Source organism: Bacillus rossius, chromosome 14, assembly GCF_032445375.1.
Source record: "Bacillus rossius redtenbacheri isolate Brsri chromosome 14, Brsri_v3, whole genome shotgun sequence".
In the NCBI taxonomy this organism is placed as follows: domain Eukaryota; kingdom Metazoa; phylum Arthropoda; class Insecta; order Phasmatodea; family Bacillidae; genus Bacillus; species Bacillus rossius.
The window spans coordinates 11351997-11372103 of record NC_086341.1 but is presented as its reverse complement, the minus strand read 5'-3'; the positions used below and the strand labels follow the sequence as shown (position 1 = coordinate 11372103).

The following is a 20107-nucleotide window of genomic DNA, read 5'->3' as shown; positions in this document are numbered from 1 at the left end:
ATGATACTCTGCCAATGAAAAACTTTTAACAAAAGAAGTTTCGAATCACTAGCGTCCCAGTTAACAGGTGTCACGAGTCAGTAGCCAATGAGCAGATGTAATTTTCCCGCGTACTTAGAGGATCATGGAGTATATCCTACAGGTCATTGAAATCGCGAATTTTTCCGGTCTCTAATTATTGGTTGTTAATTTTCACAGGAAGCCAGATCAGCGAGCTTACAGAGTGTTTCTGCTGACGGAAAGAACTTTCTTCTCAGCTATGGCAGGAAGCCGGTGAGTAGACTTGTGTTCGGACTTACTTAATTTCTTCATTGTTCAATTATGAATTTACGTCCTAAGTTACACTACGAACTTATACGTTTCAGGGCTTCAGACACTCGTCGTTGTCGAGTTTCGTCGTCTACAACAATGAAACAAGGTATGGAAACATTACAATCGTAACTTATTAAGTAGCCCTTCTTAACAACAGTTAGATTTTGCTAATATGTAGCACTACTTCAGTTTACTAATACATTCAAAATCAATGTGCTCATCACCAAAGTTTATAGGCTACAATAAATAATTAAATAAATAATATTATTTATTATTTTTTGGCATAACGCAGCATTTTGGTGACTGATATAAAAATGTTAAAAGTGCATAGTTTTTCTGTCTTTTAATATTTTTCAAAAAAATATGTTTAGCCTCATGTACACTGAGTTTTATTTAAGATTTTGTAAACTCCAAAATTAAGTGTATAAGGGGTTTGAAATCCATTAATCATTGAAATCCTATCGTCCGTATAACGTTTTGTGTAGTGAGCGAGTGATGTGAAATGCGTTTACGCATAAGGAGTAACGTTCCTGGTGCCCATGTAACATTTTGGCGCGGGCTGCTATTTATAGGCGGCCAAAAAAAAAATGCTTTGAGAGCGACCTTCTCGTGACTTTGTAAGCTATTGTAAAATTGTATGTGTGTGTATATATATATATATATATATATATATATATATATAAGTATTATAACATTGATTATAGATATTACGAGCTAGGGTTGGACTGAACAGTTTATTTCCAGTAACATGCTCTACTTTTCCAGTTCCTGCATGATACCCGTACAAACACCCTTGTAGAAATTCAGCATTTTCTTTATATTTTCCCTATAAGTATGTTGTATAATTTACAGTATTTTCATTGCCCTTTTACAAAGAAAATAATGTGTGCGTGGATTCCATGGTGGAAGTGAAACTTCTTGCTTTTTAGGTACAGATAGAGATAAATTATTTTAATTTTCGATCAAACTATCCACTTGAAAAAATGAATGATAATTATAATATCAATTGCGCATATCAATAACTCTTCTTCCGCACAAATAAATAAATTGTAGATCCTTTAAAATAAGCAGCTTTACGAGAACTCCGTAGCATCACAGCTGCGTCATTTCCACCGCTCCCCTGCCGTCTGCCCTAATGATCGTTACAACTAGCATGTATCATGCTCCGCTACGCACCCCCTCCCCCTCCAGCAATTCGACCGCTAGCGCATGGCGTTGGAGTGACGTCATCTTCTACCGTTTTCCCCCACCACGTAACTAACCATTCCCCTCGTGCGATCGGAATTCTCGTAACCCTCGAAAATTGTAGCCCTATCAGTAAAGAAGTTTCACTTCAAAAAAGAAAAATATATATATATTGAAGTAGCTTGGCTTCTGGGTTGCAGCCGCGTCCTTGTCGAATAATCCACCGATGTTTCGGTCGACATTGCAGTCGCCATCATCAGGGAGCAGTGCAGTAGGTAACTGCTCCCTGATGATGACGACTGCAATTTTCGACCGAAACATCGGTGGATTATCCGCCAAGGACGCAGGCTACAACCCCAGAAGTCAAGCTACTTTGGACAATGGCCGTGAAAGCCTGCGAACATTATTAAAGTAAATAATTTCTTTTCTGTAAAGTTGGTTTACGGACGATAGTTTAACGTGACAACGTCATAACAAAACATTGATGAAATGATTGCATACTTTTATGAATAAAATGGAATCATTTTTATTGAATTATCACTATTTTGTATGGATACAAAGAAGGAGTGAAATGAAATCTAGAATTTAATTGATAAATTTACTTTTATTTGCACGCATTAATTCAAAAATGTTTATTACTTTAACGAAGAGATTATTTTAACTATAACCTTTGTACATGTTTGCTATTTTTAACTTCTTCCGATCTGTGTTATTCTGTTAATGATAGGACTATGATAGGAAAAGTAGGAAACGAATGGGAGTGTTTCAAGTTTAATGTGACTCGAAAAAAGTCAAATCGGTGGTGGTTCCAATCGAGTGGAAGAGAGATAGATGCGGCGCAAGCGTACAATGAGCGTAACGGGACAATGCGCGTAACGGGACACTTGTTTCGTGCGTGCAGCCGGCGTTCATCGATTCATTAGACGTTGTCACGTCAAAAATCAATCGTTTGCGATGCCTGTAGTAGCTGGAGACGTGTCCGGGCGGCAGGCGGAGGAGGTGGCAAGGGAGTGCATGGGCGTCGCAACCAGGGGGGGGGGGGTACAGGGGGGACACGTCCCCCCCAATAATAAAAGTCTTCAATTTCGTCCCCTCCAATAATATATTTTAGTTTCGTAGTTTCGTAGTTTCTCCTGATGTTTAAATTAAATGATTTTTGTGATGGATATGGCACCAGCAGATACCTATTATGTTAACTGTGTTTTTTTTTACAAAATTTGTTCTCTGAAAAATATATATATATTTTTAATAAAAATTAAATTATATAGTGCAACCAACTATGATTAGAACATTTAGGAAAGAAAAATGCCTAAAAACCACCTTTCTGCACCTTCAAACCCCAAAATTTTCCCCGGGGGAGGGACCCCCGGACCACCACGCTTTTTTTTTTCCTCACAGGGGATGGATATTCCTCAAACAACTAAATCAATTGAAGTTCCCCCCCCCCCTCCAAAAAAAATATATATATCCTTGCGCGACGCCCATGAAGGATATTGCTTCTCGTCGCAGGGAGCTGTACCCGGTGGGCGGAGGGCAGCCGCTCTCGCTGGCGCAGTGGGGGCCCGCGGGCAGCGCCCTGGCCTTCGTGCGGGGCAACGACCTGCACTACAAGCCGTCCTACGACGGCGCGGAGGTGCGCCTCACCTCGTCCGGCGTCGAGGGCGTCGTGTACAACGGCGTGGCCGACTGGGTCTACGAGGGTGAGTCGTCTGCCCCCGGCGGGGGGGAACAGTCGCCGACGATTTAGCACCTTTGAATATATATACTGTATAGAAGTCGCGAGTGGATAGGATTTACTCTACGTTTTTTTTCAGGAGCGTATGATGAGCAGCTTGGGAACACTTCACCGCTGCAGTGCGCTGCCGTAACGCCCTGTGTCGTCTTAGGTTGTTATTTACACGTTAGAGCGCAGCACTGTCGCCCGCTGTCATTCCCCCGCAACCCCCCAATCCATCATTCACTGCAGCTCAAGGTCGTTCAGCGGGGAGGGGGAAGGGGTGTTTGAAGAGTTCTGACACTTGTCCGCTAGGGACCACCACAAGTCGATGCCCTAGAGATGGTGGCGATTGCGGCGGTGAATTAACCAACTACCTCAAACCCTTATTAGAAATTTTAACCTGGGCTGGCGACTTCCATACAGTATATAAATATATATATATATATATATATATATTCAAAGATAGCACTTAGGTAACTAACTACAAGGCACACAGGAAATAAAAAATAATTAAAAAAATATCTGTACTTTAACAAACGATTTCTTTGAGAACCAGTTTGTAACACTACAAGAAAGATTTAATGCAGTTTTTTTTGGTTGGACACACGCCACTCCAGTTTTTACTCTGTTTGACATGGAAAAATTCCTAAAATCCAAAAAAATAAATAAAAATATTTAAGACTAGCTGCCCGACCCGGCTTCGCACGGCTATACTAATGGAAAAAAATTAAGCCACATCTCCCATTTACAGTAATGGTAAATAAAAAAAATTCAGTGAAAATTTATTACAATGCTGTATAATGTACCGGAGAGAAAATGAATAGCACCGATGGTTTCCCGACTCGTGAACGCAACGTAAAATCTTTGAATATATATACTGTATAGAAGTCGCCAGCCCAGGTTAAAATTTCTAATACGGTTTTTTGAGGTAGTTGGTTAATTCACCGTCGCAATCGCCACCATCTCTAGGGCATCGACTTGTGGTGGTCCCTAGCGGACAAGTGTCGGAACTCTTCAAACACCCCTTCCCCCTCCCGTTGAACGACCTCGAGCTGCAGTGAATGTTGGGGGGGGGGGGGGTGGTGCGGGGGAATGACAGCGGGCGACAGTGCTGCGCTCTAACGTGTAAATAACAACCTGAGACGATACAGGGCGTTACGGCAGCGCCCTGCAGCGGTGAAGTTCCCAAGCTGCTCATCATACGCTCCTGAAAAACGTAGAGTAAATCCTATCCACTCGCGACTTCTATACAGTATATATATTCAAAGCTACAAGGCACACAGGAAATAAAAAAAAATAAAAAAAATACCTATACTTTTACAAACGATTTCTTTGAGAACCAGTTTGTAACACTACAAGAAAGATTTAATGCAGTCTTTTTTTTTTTTGTTGGACATACGCCACTGCATTTCTACTCTGTTTGACATGGCAAAAATTCCTAAAATAAAAAAAAAATATGAAGATAAAAAAAAAATTCACAGAAAACAAGACTGAATCAGCTGACATCTGCTTTTGTGCCAAGTTTAAAAAAAAAAATAAACCTCAAGTCATTCACTATGGATACATTTTTTTTTTTAAATTTTTTTCCTAGCCTAAGTTAATTCTAAGTGTGTAGGGGAGGGTCCAGGTTAGGGGAGGACCTAAGTGTGTCTCAGGCCGAAGCCTATACACTCTACCATGCGGGTTTTTTAACCATGCAGGACAAGGGCGCGTGCATCGTGTGCTATTGGGGTTTACTGGCCCGCCATGGCTGCAATTGGCGCCATGACTGACGCCCCATTGGTCGCCTAGCTTAAAAGCTAGCTAATGTGACCCAGGTAAAACCTGCATAGACACAGGGAAAACCCTGGGCCGGTTCATGCGGGGATCAAATAACATGCATTAAGCAAGCAGGTAACTACTGAACAAGAGGAAGAAGGGTCCAGGTAAGAAGAGTTGGAGGGGCTGAAAAATCAACCATGCTGGAGTTGGGTGCTTGGGCCTTGCGGCCCGCATTTAAAGGTTGGGAACTCCTGGGTTATTATTAACCAGGGGCGCATGCGCCCCCAGGGGCGGGCGACTTCACTCGTCGGCCCAGCCACAGCTGCCCAGGCAGCCACAGTTAAAACAGAAGTGGGCAGACGAGCCAGTAAACCGGCTCGAACTGCTGGCTCTCGGAGCGAAAGGCAGCCAGACATTGCACCATCTTCATCTTCCTTCTTCCAGTCAACAGCCAACGACCTTTCAAGCCAGGGTGGGGGTAAGTCGTTCAGGCGAATGAAGTATCTTGCGAGTCGGACCCTCTTGCCCCCCAAATTCCCGGGTCGGTTGAAGGTCGCGCCGCCCAGGCTACCACTGGCTCCAACAGGGCCCCAACTTGAAGGCGCCGCCATCTCTTCCTTCAGAATTCCGATGCTGTTCACTTCCGTTGCGCGCGCGGCAGTCCACAGCTCCGCAAGTTCCAGCCCGCAGTTCGTCTACACTTCGCATCCAGGGCACATCGAGCTCCCCTGCGGTGCCTTCGCCGACGAAGCTGCTTTCTGCCGCGCGCCGAGCTACATTCAGGCTACCTTTCTCCCCGACAGCCGTGATAACGACTCCACAGGCCGGCCATTGGTCCGCGGACTGCTATTGGTTATTCACAGCCACCCCAGCGAGATTGCAACTCTCGAGCTGGGCTCCCGTATCCGCCACCCGCGGGACGCGGTCGGTAGCAGTTGGCGCTGCTAGGCCGCCCCCAGCACGCACACAAACCCCCACGCACTGCCAGCCTTCGTTTACCCAATAGGTCGCAGGGAACTCCCAGCCAACAGCCCGCGAGAGAGATGCGCACGCCCCGAGAGACGACCACCGACGCTACATTGTTTGTGAAACGATTTCTGACGCTGGTGGGTTGCGGACGGTGCAGAGAACTTGGCGGAGCCGCGGGCCCCACGTGGCGGGCGTGCGGTCTCAGGTTGCTAGTGATTAGTCTAGAGTTAAGATAGGGGAGTCAGCCACGGCGGCAATTGCGACCATGGCTGGCCAATCCCCGAGCAAAGCACACGATTGCACGCCTCCCTTGTCTGCATGGCTTAAACCCAGCATGATCAGGCGCAAGGGACTTCGGCCTTGGGCGCACCTAGAGTCTTCCTCTAACCCAGACCCCTCCCAAACAAAATACACTTAGTTTTAGTTAGGTTGGGAAAAAAAATGGTTTAAACCCCGTCGTGCATACATAACCTTGTGACACTTTGGTGGAAGAGACGGCTGCAGCGAGGCAGGACCGTTGTTTCCGCAGAGGAGGTCCTGGCCACGTCTTCGGCGCTGTGGTTCTCTCCGGGCGGCTCCAGCCTCGCCTACGTCACCTTCAACGACTCGCACGTCAAGGAGATGACCTACGACGTGTACGGGACCCCGGGCAGCCTGGGCGGCCAGTACCCTGAGCTCGTGAGCCTCCGCTACCCCAAGGTGAGGCCGGCACGCCCGATCAGGGGGCGCGCTTGTGTCAGCGGTGACAATGTCAATGTCACGTTCGTCACCCAGATCTCATGCACGACGAGAAGACTGCTTGGTAATACTAGTATTTTTTCATTCATTATTGTTTTAAGCTTATTTAAAAAAAATTATTTCCTCAATCTCTTCCAGGTAAAAATCCTTAAACTGTAAGTTTTTTCTCTAAATCCAAATATGTTTTTTGATATATCATCTGTCAAACTTATCCATATTTTCCGTGTTTGATGTCTTTTATTTAATGAGTTACTGACCTTGGCATAGTTTGGAGTATTTGTAACTAACTGCTTGGTGTAGATTTGCAGGTTGGTCTTCGAGTGGAATTTGAAAAATCTGCCCATCAGGTGCAGCTATTGAGGTTATGCATATGGTGTTTGATTTCCCATCTGCTGTTGGTTTCACAGCAAAATCAAACTTCAATTTTTCCATGTTTCGTGAAGTATTTGCATAAAATGTTTTATAATAATGTTTCACTCTTGGTTAATTGGTAAAATGAAACAAAGACGTAATTGTGTTTCTCTATTTAACGAAACTTACAGTTTAAGGATTTTTACCTGGAATAAATTGAGGAAATAATTTTTAAAATAAGCTTAAAACAATAATGAATGAAAAATACTAGTATTACGAAGGAGTCTTCTCGTCGTGCATGAGATCTGGGTGACGAACGTGACATTGTACACGGCGGAGAAACGGAGAAATGAGGGAAAAGGCGAAGATCCGCAGACTTCCGCGGCCATTTTCTGAAGTTTCTAGGCTTCTGGGTCGTAGCTGCGTCCAAGGCAGAATGTTATCACCGACGTTTCGGTTCGATGTTGCAGACGCCTTCATCGGGGCAGGGTTACCTACTGAGGTTATGCCGCCGATTCATCATATTGCCATCCGGGGCGAGGCCAAGAAACCGAAGTTTCTATAACTCGTTAAGTGCATTGTAAATCAGATGCACCCCACACTGGTGAAGAATCATTTGAATCGACGGCAGGGGTGTGTGTCTTGTGGGATAGATTTGGCACACGGGCTGAGGTTGTGACAAGTGCTCCCGTCTTTTAGTACTCTCGCCTGAGAAGAGGGAGTGTTTCTCCCGATTGGCTGCAGCTGTGGGCCAATCAACAACCTTCCTTTCGTCTGGTTGGCCTGTTGGTTTGGCCAGTCGGAGGCTGGGCTTCTGTGATCGGCCGGGGGTCGGCTGTACATCTGTGGCCTCCTCTCTTCTGATAGGGTGGGCTGTTTGACCAACCAGAGGCCAACCAGATGCAAAGCTATATTCTGAGGTTTTTCTGAAGAGTGGATCCCATATTATGCTTCATTTGTAGTCCTCTTATATATGTTTGCTAGGTGTTTTAATATTTATAGAGATGGTGGTTACAAATTAAGCGGAATATGGGATCCACTCTTCAGAAAACCTCAAAACCTAGCTCTGCATCTTATAAAAGACAGGTCGTCTCAGGGTGGCCAAACAGCCCAGCCTATCAGAAGATAAGAGGCCTCTGATTCGCCAGAAATAATCATTTTACTAAAAAAAAATTAGTTATTTAAACGAACCAAAAAGCTATTCTTTTCTTAATTATTTTATTCTGATTTTCAAAATTTTCAAAACCAAGTTAATAATCAAAATTGATTAAAGTAATATTAAACTTCAGAAATAAAAGTTTCGAAGCGTTTTCTCCTTCAAGTCTGCTTCGATGCGGTGTTCTTAGAAGTCCAGCACCGCTCTCGCTAACAACACTCGTTGGTGGTGAGACTAAATATTGCCACGCCTATAAGGGGGGGGGGGGGGGAAACGAAGCCCATAATTCTGCTTGCAGGATCTGAAAACCGAATGTTCGAGTTCGTGAATGCCTAAAAAAAATTGACATTAGTTAATGCATACACACTTTGCCTGGTCAGGGGTGTGTTTGGTGATAGCGACGCTCGCTGGTGCCTCTAGCGCGGCGTCGCCTCTGGACTGGCGCGCAGTCTTCTCGTCGTGTGCAGGGCTGCTATGAGGTTTGAGCGGGCGACCGTAAAATTATACGACGGAGAACATTAATTTAAGTATCTAAGCAAACATGAATATACCCTCTAGAAATAATAATTCTGGTTTGGGAGGGGAAACATCCCCCGACATCCTTCATGGAGCCGCTATTGATTACGGTCATGAGAAGGCCATGTTCGCACGAGTGGAACGGCGCCGTAGATACTATGTTTTTTTTTCCTTTCGGAGTTTTTTTACGTACGTTTGAGACTCGAGAGCATGGGAACTATAAGTGCGAGTCCATGACAGGAATTTAGCCCGAATTCTGACACGTGTGAATATGGATAGAAATAATATCGAGTGTGACAAAGGCTGTAGGCAGAGTCTTGTGGAAGGGGTCCATTATAGCCAATTTACCATTATTTTATGAGCAAGTTTCCGCTATAATTTAATTTTAAATAAAAGATAACTGAACATTTTTATAATTTGGTTTGTATTAAATTGTTTTGAATCTTTTTCAAAAGCCAATTGTAAGATTATTTCGTTAAAACAAGGCATAAATAAATAAATAAATATATAAATGTTGTTAAATACATGAAACACAATTGTTAATGGCATTAAAAATGGACTACTCGGAAACACAATTACCGTCGCTTCTGTGTACGAGGCTTATTTATTTTGGGTGGAAATACGTTAGTGTAAGGGTTACAACAATCCTTCCAAAATAATCTCTCCGCAACCTTATTTAGCAAAGTGGCGGACCCCCCCCCCCCCTCCCCATTTTTTTCCCCCCTGGATGCTTTCTTGCAAGTGTTCATAATTGTGAACAATTACGTGAAGGTTTTACCAATTATTATATAATAATGAGCAAATATAGGTATGCTGATAAAACTTGAGTCACAACATTAAAAAAATAATGTGAACGAGTCTTTCACTACTCACCAGAGACGTGTAACATGTAACCTTGGTAACGAGCACATTCAAGTCTTTTCACGTCGCAAATACTCTTATAATACGAAACTCGGGCACGAAATTCAACCTAGAATTTTTTGTAATAATGTTGAGCATGATAAATATTTAAAAATATTGTTTTCAAGTATATTTCTTGACTCGAATCATACGTAAAAGATGGGGCATCGGTTTTGAAGGGCTTATTAAAAAAACGGATCCACTTACAGTAATGAGATTTATTATATTGGAATCAGTATACATCCCCATTTTTTTTTCAAGTTCTAAAGATCACATCAGGAATATAGTGGCCATTAGCAGCGATACATTAATATATTTAAAAATATTGTTTTCAAGTATATTTCTTGACTCGAATCATACGTAAAAGATGGGGCATCGGTTTTGAAGGGCTTATTAAAAAAACGGATCCACTTACAGTAATGAGATTCATTATATTGGAATCAGTATACATCCCCATTTTTTTGTCAAGTTCTAAAGATCACATCAGGAATATAGTGGTCATTAGCAGCGATACATTAATTAAGACGATTTCGGATCTTCGACAGCTTTTCGGCGCATAGAGGTAGAGCGGTAATTTCCTCCCGAATTCGCATCTTCAGTTCTTCCAAGATGTGAGGACGATGTTTGCAAACCTTTTCCTTGGCGTAATCCTACAAGAAGTCACAAACGCCCAAATACGGTCAGCGCGGGCCCCGGATTTGAGCGTTCATGATTTCTTGTAGGATTACGTCAAGGAATGGTTTACAAACATCGTCCTCACACCTCGGAAGAACTGAAGATGCGATTTCGGGAGGAAATCACCGGTATACCCCTCAAAATGTTCCGGAAAGCGGTCAAAGAGTTCCGAAATCGCCTTCACCAATGCATATACTAATGGCCACCATCTTTCTGATGTGATCTTTAGAACTTGATGAAAAAAAAATGGGGCTGTATTCTGATTTCAACAAAATAAACCTAATTTCTGTAAGTTGCTCCGTGTGTGTGTTTTTTTTAACAGCAATTTGAAACCGATACACACCTTTTACCTCACCCTACAGTTTCCGCACCCGCCGCTAGAATTCGTTGCCGGAGCAGATGCCAACCATTGAATCACGTTGTATATAATAAAACGGCTCCGATTAAAAATCTAAAAACATGACTTGGAAAAAAAATATATATTAAAACCAAAAGTTTTGGAACTGATTCACCGAAAGGAATTTTTATTATTATTTTATTATCTTGTTGAAATTTGATTTTTGAACTTTGGTTAGCGCCATCCGCCACAGATGGCAAGCACCGCTGTTACACATTTCCGTTCCACGCGACTTCCGTCCCCGCGCACGGAAATATATATTTTTTTCCTGTAGAACGCCGCATACCGAGAGCTGTGTGATATTAAGACATGAAAATGTTAGGCAGCTATCGGAATAAATTCCCGGGAGGAGGGGGATGGTCTCGTATAACATGATATAAACTTGGCGGGGCATGTCGATGAAGAAGCAGAGGAGTTATCCCGGTGCGGTACGTCCCAGGGGCCGGCAATCCATCAGGCGGGGGCTACCAGGGCCCCGACGGTCAGCCACCAATCACCAGCGATGCAACTTCAGGGCTCTCCCGAGCCCGCGTGGCGGTGCAAGGCTGGACGCGCAACGGAAACAAAATTGGGTGCTTGTACGTGTGTACCTGCGTCAGGGTCGTTACAACAACGCCGAAATACCATAACGCCGAATGTCAAAATTGACCACAACGCCGACAGCTAGAAAACTGCTGTGTGCCACAACGCCGAAATAACAACTGAATGAATTTGTGTGTTTTTCTTAAATGTAACTTAACGCCGAAATACCACAATCAAACCTAACCTTACCTAACCTAACCTAACCTAGCGTAATATAACCTAACATAACTTAACCTAGCCTATCCTAACCTACCTAGCCTAACCTAACCTAACCTAGTCTAACCTAACCTTTGTGGCAGTCCTGCAATGACATTTTTCGGCGTTAGTGTATTACGGCGTTGTGGTAATTCGGCGTTGTGGTACACAGTAGTTTTCTAGCTGTCGGCGTTGTGGTCAATTTGGCATTTCGGCGTTGTGGTATTTCGGCGTTGTGGTGCGTCCCCTCTGCGTCAGAAGTCACACTTCCTCGCCGTTATAAAAAAAAACTAACTTAAATTTTGCATGAATATAATATATAGAAAAAAAATTGGGTGCTTGTACGTATGTACCTGAGTCAGGAGTCACACTTACTTGGCTAACGAAAAACTAACTTACATTTTGCATGAATATAATTAATAGAAAAAAATTGAGTGCTTGTACTTATGTACTTGCGTCAGAAGTCACACTTCCTCGCCGTTATGAAAAACTAACACTTAAATTTTGCATGAATACAACGCCGTGAAGTAGGTGAAGTCAATTTTCAACCTCACCATCGCCGTACGGTCCCGCCCAAAAACATCGCGGAAATGGTGCTTGACCAAGTCTTATGGTGGTTAGTAAGTATGGAATAGAATCTCCGATGTAAAAAAAAATAACAGTAATGTAATTTAAAAAAAAATGAAGTAATTTAAAAATGTTTCCACACAGCAAACACTACGCTTCAGGCCAATATTTTTGGACGTATAACCAACATGGCGCAACAATTAGCCGAACGAAGGAAAAAAAAAAGCTTCACGCAGTCAGCATGTGAGCATACAGTCGTGGCCATCCCCGGCGGAAAGCATAGTTTCAGTTTCCACTTAAAAGTGATTATTAGAGACCCGTGAATTTCGCGGATTCATTTCGTGTTATGCTAAAATTCAAATAATTATACCATAGCGCTGCTTCTGTCATTGGTTCACTGTTAATCTGGAGGACTGAGGGCCAATTAGAGACCCTCACTCATAGAAATGTCGAATCACAGGCCACCCAGTCGAGACGACTCACAAGTCAACAGCCAATGAACAGTTGGCATTTGCCCGAGTGTGAAGAGGATATTGGAGTCTATCCTGGAGGTCATTGAATCCGCGAAATTCACGGGTCTCTAGTGATTATACATTATATTGAACTGTAATAAATTTATCTTTTTAACTTTCATCTTTATAATACTGATGGTAAGGTTTCCTTAGGTTATATTATATATATTTATTTTCTCAGTTATTAATACATTTATAAATGTTTACATTTGTCAAAATACCGCATGTGATTTGAAGTGACAGGATGCACTCACGTACAAGCTTTGCTTTCGTGAGTGCTAAATTTCCTGGTTAATCGAGTGAATATTGTTAACAAAGTGTAAAAAAAAAGCGAGAAATAAAAAAAGGGAAGTTTGTCTGTAAAGTCGGTTTACGGACGATAATTTTACGTGATAACGTCATAAGAAAACATCGATGAAAAAAATTGCATACTCTTTTAATTTTCAAATATTATTTACAGTTTTTGCAAAAAAATTAATTTAAATAGTTCGTTTAAATATAATCACGAACAATTAGTTAAAAAGCCCGCCTTAACCTGTTTGGTATCATGGAAGATTTTCTCGCGCGGTGGTCGGCCGGTTCTTGCACGCTCGGCTCAGGAAGGAACGTGACAATTTTTTCTTGCGTGCAGCCGGCGTTCATCGATTTATAAGACGTTGTCACGTCTTGTGTGTCTGCTTCCTGGTCGTGTGGATGCTCGCACGGGCAAGTGCTGCGGCGGCGCGGCGGTCAGCGGAGGTATCTCCTATTGTTGTTGTTGTTGCAGGCCGGCTCGCCGAACCCCTCCGTCAGTCTGCGCGTGATCGGCCTCCAGGGACTGACGGCGCAGGACGCGGTGGGGCCAGAGGTGCTGCTGCCGGCGCCCGTCGACGTCGTCTCCGAGTTAGTTCCGTCCACTCATGGGAACACCACGTAACTTAGAAAGTCACAACTTAGAACCTTCATAACCTAGAAAACTTGGAAAAATCCACGTAACTTTGAAGCACACAACGCAGAACCACACAACTTAGAAACGTCATAACGTAGAAACTCATAACTAAGAACTATCACAACTTAGAAACACAAAACTTAGAACTGTCATAACCTAGAAAAACGTAACTTATAAAAACGCAACGCAGAACCACACAACTTAGAAACGTCGTAACGTAGAAACTCATAACTAAGAACTATCACAACTTAGAAACACAAAACTTAGAACTGTCATAACTTAGAACTGTCATAACTTAGAAACACGCAACGCAGAACCACACAACTTAGAAACGTCATAACGTAGATACTCATAACTTAGAACTATCACAACTTAAAAACACACAACTTAGAACTGTCATAACTTAGAAACACGTAACTTAGAAAAACGCAACGCAGAACCACACAACTTAGAAACGTCGTAACGTAGAAAGTCACAACTTAGAACTATCGCAACTTAGAAACACGCAACTTAGAACTATCATAACTTAGAAACACGTAACTTAGAAAAACGCAACGCAGAACCACACAACTTAGAAACGTCATAACGTAGATACTCATAACTTAGAACTATCACAACTTAGAAACACACAACTTAGAACTGTCATAACTTAGAAACACGTAACTTAGAAAAACGCAACGCAGAACCACACAACTTAGAAACGTCGTAACGTAGAAACTCATAACTAAGAACTATCACAACTTAGAAACACAAAACTTAGAACTGTCATAACTTAGAACTGTCATAACTTAGAAACACGCAACGCAGAACCACACAACTTAGAAACGTCATAACGTAGATACTCATAACTTAGAACTATCACAACTTAAAAACACACAACTTAGAACTGTCATAACTTAGAAACACGTAACTTAGAAAAACGCAACGCAGAACCACACAACTTAGAAACGTCGTAACGTAGAAAGTCACAACTTAGAACTATCGCAACTTAGAAACACGCAACTTAGAACTATCATAACTTAGAAACACGTAACTTAGAAAAACGCAACGCAGAACCACACAACTTAGAAACGTCATAACGTAGATACTCATAACTTAGAACTATCACAACTTAGAAACACACAACTTAGAACTGTCATAACTTAGAAACACGTAACTTAGAAAAACGCAACGCAGAACCACACAACTTAGAAACGTCATAACGTAGAAAGTCACAAATTAGAACTATCACAACTTAGGAACACATAACTTAGAACTGTCATAGTTTAGAAACACGTAACTTAGAAACACGCAAAGCAGAACCACAAAACTTACAAACGTCATTACGTAGAAAGTCATAACTTAGAAAATTCTAAGTTATGTGTTTCCAAGTTGCGTGTTTCTAAGTTATGACAGCATCCCTCGACTCATAACTTAAAAAAAAAACCTCCCCATTCCCACACACACGATCAGCCCGGGTGCCCAGTCCGAACAGTCAAGTTAGGTCTCCCCCACGCACGATCAGTCTTGTGGTTGCTGTTGCTGTTGCTGGTCGCAAATCATCCAGGGATATTCGTACATTTACGGACACTGAGGTTCACTTACTTTTTTGAACTTGAATAAAAAAAAATAAATATTATTCGTACATTAGCCAAAACATTTTAAAAAAATCTGCGGAAAACAATTTTTTTCCCACGCGTGTGTTCAACTTTGTTCAGAATGAAGAATACAACTCGGAAGTCGACATACGGCGGCGTAGGTTCGAATGAAGATTCAGTTATTCATCGTAGAATACTGTTACGAACTGGGAAGCGTGCTACATACCTCCAGCGGTAGTCTGGCCCGGGGCGTCTCACACGGCCAGTGACGTCATACGCGCACTAGCGCGGGTCGAACCCTACCACCCCTTTCCCCCCTTCCTCTGCGTCATCCTTCCTCGGCGCCGTTATCCATCACTGGAGTGGCCTTGGGAATTTCGCGGGCCGCCGCGCGTGGAGTGGCGCGAACGGACGCCGCCTTTCTGGACTTTCCGGGCGTCGGGTTCGGCTCGGGATGACGCGACTCGCCGCAGCTGCTCTCGTCGGTTCGAGAAGGGCGCCACAGGTACTTAAGCAGCGACGCCGGCCTCCGCGGGAGTTCCGAGCGAGTTCCGAGAGTTCCGAGAGTTCCGAGAGTTCCGCGAGTTAAAGGAAGCGCGACATCGGCGAAGAGGGTGAGAGACCCCCCTCTGAGAGTGGCGCGACGAGGAGCGACGGGATCGTGAGAGTGCGACCGAGTGGCGCGAGACTGTGTGCGTGCGTGGACAGGCGCGAGGTGCGGGGCGTGTTGATGGCGACTGCGATGCCGACCGAAACGTCGGGGAATTATTCTCCAAGGACGCGGCTGCAACCCAGAAGCCAAGCTACTTTTCACACCTAGAGCCGGACCCCTCGGAAGGGTTCTGACATGTTATCCACACAAGAGCAACGGGCTAACAGAAAAAAAGGGCTAGAAAACTGGTGCGGCCTCCCTGTAATTAAAACGCCCCTCACTGGCGGGGGGGGGGGGGGTGTGTCCTCACGCCTCACGTGACCGTGAAACGGGGTTGTTAAAGCGTTAACGTAAAAACTGTATTTATGGAAAAAAAAAAACTTCCTGACCATTTTAAAGTTTTCTGCTTATTGTACGCAAAACTCTCGGGTTCCGCTGGGTCCTCCCCCCCCCCCTTGCGAATTTCCTGCCTGCAGGAACTACAAATTGACGGTGATGTTAAGGGGGGGAAACCCCATGAGAGCCAACATTGTATGATTCTCCCTTGCTCCTCCCATTTTTTTTTTCATGGGCATTCGACTTAATTAGTTAAACACTCCACAGCCTAGGGGCTGGGTGTGTGAAGCACCGTGTATAGGCCTACTCTCGGACAGAAATATGCAAGGCATCTACTCCGTAACAAGGAAGCGTCTGTATCATAACAAAATACATTTTTGGGGGTAAAGGTTGCCGATAATTCTTTTAGATACAAGTCGAGAAAATAAATTGTTACTTTTTAAAAACAAATTGATATGTTTTTACAAAGTCTCCTGCATGTACTTTACAAGTGTTGAAACATTTTAAGGCAAGACAACCAGGATTGGTTTGGATGGTAACAGTAGTAGAATTAGAGTGTGAGACACTGGAAAGACACAAAAAGAAGATGCAGGGAATAGGAAAAGCACAAGAAAAGAAGGGAGGATCGCGTCTTACGAGTCTGGCGGACTGAAGACCCGAGGAATAACAATAACTGTGTCGATCAATCATGATGGCAGAACCGATCTGAGCGGCGGCAACTTACCATTGGGAATTCATATGACCCGTACTTTATATCCCCGTCAGAGTTGCCTATTCATCGTTCTCGAAGCTGACAAACGTCCCTCTGATGTTTGAGCAACCATTCTCAGACCGTCTAAGAAATTTGCATCAGTCAGTTGCTAACTCTCATTTTTACTGCTCTTTTCATCAAGTAGCATCGTGAAAATTGATATCATTCATGAATTATATAAAAAAAATAGGTAGTTGTTTTTAAATAATAATAATTCTTTCTTTGAAGAAACTATATTTGCTATACGTATAGGACAAAAATTAACATTTGAACAAAAATTCAATTTTTTTTCCGCCTGATGTAGTGTTTACTCAAACGAAGAGAAAATATCAGCTTGCCAGATGATTCTCCTCGTTCGACAGTAATTATGAACATGATTGTATACATACAAACACACACACACACGCCTAACTGACTTTGGTACCTGGCTTCGCAACGGTAGTCCAAGATTTTTGAAATCTCCATAAAAATCTGATTCTGAATTAATGTCAAGTGCCAATTAATTTATTCATGTAATGGAATAGATGGTTACAGAAGGATGTATCCTCTCTTTCTCTCTCTCTCGAAGAGAGGAGAGGGAAGGAGAGAATGAGAGATAGAGAAGGAGAGAGAATTTTTCTTTCGCTCTCTATTTCTCTCTCTCCCTCCCTTCCCTCTCTCTACCCCTCCCGGCCCGAGAAATATGTTCACTTGTGATATAAAATAGATTTAAATTAGTATATTGAGAGTTGCACTACGTGCAACTATGGTTATTTTGTTATTTATGAAACGGTTAAATCAGTGCACACTGTAATTTTTTTTGTACTTTTACGAGGAAAAACATGAGATACTCAGTTGCCAACGATATCACTTGTAAAAATTGCAAGGCGTGAGCTTTGTAAAAAAATGTTTTTTTTTTTTTTTTTTAAATGGTACAAAGCTTTGCTTTGCAATTTTTATAAATGATATCATTGGCAACTGAGTTTCCGAGAACTATCCTTGTAATCGCACAAAGAAAAAAAAACTTTTTTTTTTCTACAGCGAAGGCAAGAAAGCGGTCAGTTTGATCGTTTACCCTGGTTCAAGTTGAAATTTCTGCTATGCCTTAAGGAAACACATAGCTTTCGCTCATTATTAAAGCTGTGGAAAAGATTTCTGGAGATTGTCCGGTAGTTTTTTTTTTTCTTGTTTAAGACCTACAAACGAACGAACGAACGAATGAACTCGAACCCTACCTCTGATGTCTGAATTAATGTCAAGTGCCAATTAATTTATTCATGTGATGGAATAGATAGTTACTAGAGGCAGGAAAAATTCGCGAATTCATTTCGCGAAAGGCTAAAATACAAAATAGTTATACCTCAGTGCTGCCTCTGCTATTGGCTCACAACTCACCTGGATGACTCTGGGCCAATGGGAAACACCCGACCAAAGCTGTATCGAATCACAGGCTGCTACGTTGGGACGTCTCACAAGACAGCAGCCAATGAGTGGGTGGCATTTGACCGAGTGTACGTAGAACTATGGAGTTCATCCTGGGGGGTCATTGAACACGAGAAATTTTTCCTGTCCCTAATAGTTACAGAAGGGTTTATTCACTCTCTCGCTCTCGTACTTGTAAGGTTTACTACCTTTTTTTGTTATGTTTGCAGCGATCACATCATCTTCAGCGTGACGTGGGCCACCGAGAAGAAGGTTGTAGCCGTGTGGACCAACAGGAGGCAGAACGAATCAGCGACGACGGCCTACGACTTGGGAGACGACCTAAGTTTGTCTTCTGTCTCCCAGGTGGGCGAGCGCAACGGAGCAGGAGCAGTGAACACTCACAACCCGGAGGCGGGCATCCTCAACCTCCCCTCCCAAATGGGCGCCTTTTTTTTTTTTAGGGTAGCTTGGGAGTCAACTTCCAAATCCAATTATAAAATCTCCAGAGCATGCAATTTTAGAACTCTGTCTGGGGATCACCCCCCCCCCCCTCCTGTTTTTATCAGGAAGGTGTTAGCATGGCCGCAATTAGATTCTCTGGCACTCGGGGCATGAATAGATTCATGGCCCCCCCCCCCTCTTTTATTGTACATACCACACCAATAAAGTGGGGGGTCCGGGAGGCCCTCCCACAGGAAAATGGTGCTATTTAAGCATTTCCCATACCTACATATAACAGTTTCTGTGCTACTGTAACTTCCATGCATGAACCCACTATGTCCATAAAGTAGCCCGTATAATCACTAGACTTGTTCATTAAATTGTCGTCATTAATGTTTTTTAAAGATTCAAATTCAACTTGCGAGACCTTTTTGCAGCAAAGATTTTGATGATATCATCATAGCAAATAGAGGATGCTCTTCCTCATAGCCAGTGGTACCACCCTCTCTGACATCATTGTACTGTATTCGTATAGAGGACGCATTAAAACTTTCTAACTTCTCCCTTAACAATTTTTTATGTTAATGATGAACTTAATATTTTTCTCAGAGTATTTTAAAATAAATATGTTGAGACGTTATATTGTAAATCAGATTAGACATTCCTGGCATGCAGGTTAAAAAACTTTTTACTAGTTACCAGTTGTAGTAGGAATTACAATGCAAGCGATTTCGGCGCCCCCACAGCTTTGCGCCTGAGGCGTATGCCCCGCTTGCCCCCTACTAGTTGCGGCCCTGGGTGTTAGAGCTTCAGCTATGACCAGAGGCTAGGGCTACCCATCCCAACATGATCACCACCTCGGACCCCTGCATCACTCAGTTAGACAGTCGGCTGTCTCCTCAGCCCTTAGACCTTACACACAGAGAGACGGGACAGTGAGCGTAGATGATGATGACGACGCGAATCTCACGTAGTTTCCGCACCCGCCACTCGAATTTTCTGCCGGGGCAGCTACGGCGACTATCGAATCATTCCATTTGCAGAGCGAAATTTTGAACTATATAATGAAACAGATTTAGAACTAATATTATATAAAATACTCCCCCATCTTGTTAACACTATAAAAGTTTCCCCCTTGCCTTTGTTAAACTTTGGATCGCGCCATTACCGCCACAGATGGCAGCACTGTGTTTACACATTTCCGTTCCGTCCACGAAATTACTCCTACCAAATGCCGTGTACAGAATGCTAAGATGTTACACACACATATATATATGTACACGGCATTAGTAATTTCGTGAATGGAACGGAAATGTGTAAACACGGTGCTGCCATCTGTGGCGAATGGCGCGAACCAAAGTTCAACAAAGGCAAGGGGGAAACTTTTATAGTGTTAACAAGATGGGGGAGTATTTTATATAATATTAGGTCCAAAGCTGTTTCATTATATAGTTCAAAACTTCGTTCTGCAAATGGAATATGATT

At 43.0% G+C, this 20107-nt stretch overlaps 1 protein-coding gene across 1 annotated transcript in view; it reads left to right on the top strand.

Annotated features, from left to right (window-relative positions):
* The window catches only part of LOC134539145 (venom dipeptidyl peptidase 4-like), a 55603-nt gene that overhangs the window by 20634 nt on the left and 14862 nt on the right, over positions 1–20107 (top strand). Inside the window, exons 4-9 of the mRNA XM_063380900.1 lie at positions 199–273; positions 366–418; positions 3007–3197; positions 6474–6643; positions 13300–13415; positions 18409–18544. Of these exons, the coding sequence (XP_063236970.1) occupies positions 199–273; positions 366–418; positions 3007–3197; positions 6474–6643; positions 13300–13415; positions 18409–18544 (741 nt within the window). The remainder of the gene's footprint in view (positions 1–198; positions 274–365; positions 419–3006; positions 3198–6473; positions 6644–13299; positions 13416–18408; positions 18545–20107) is intronic.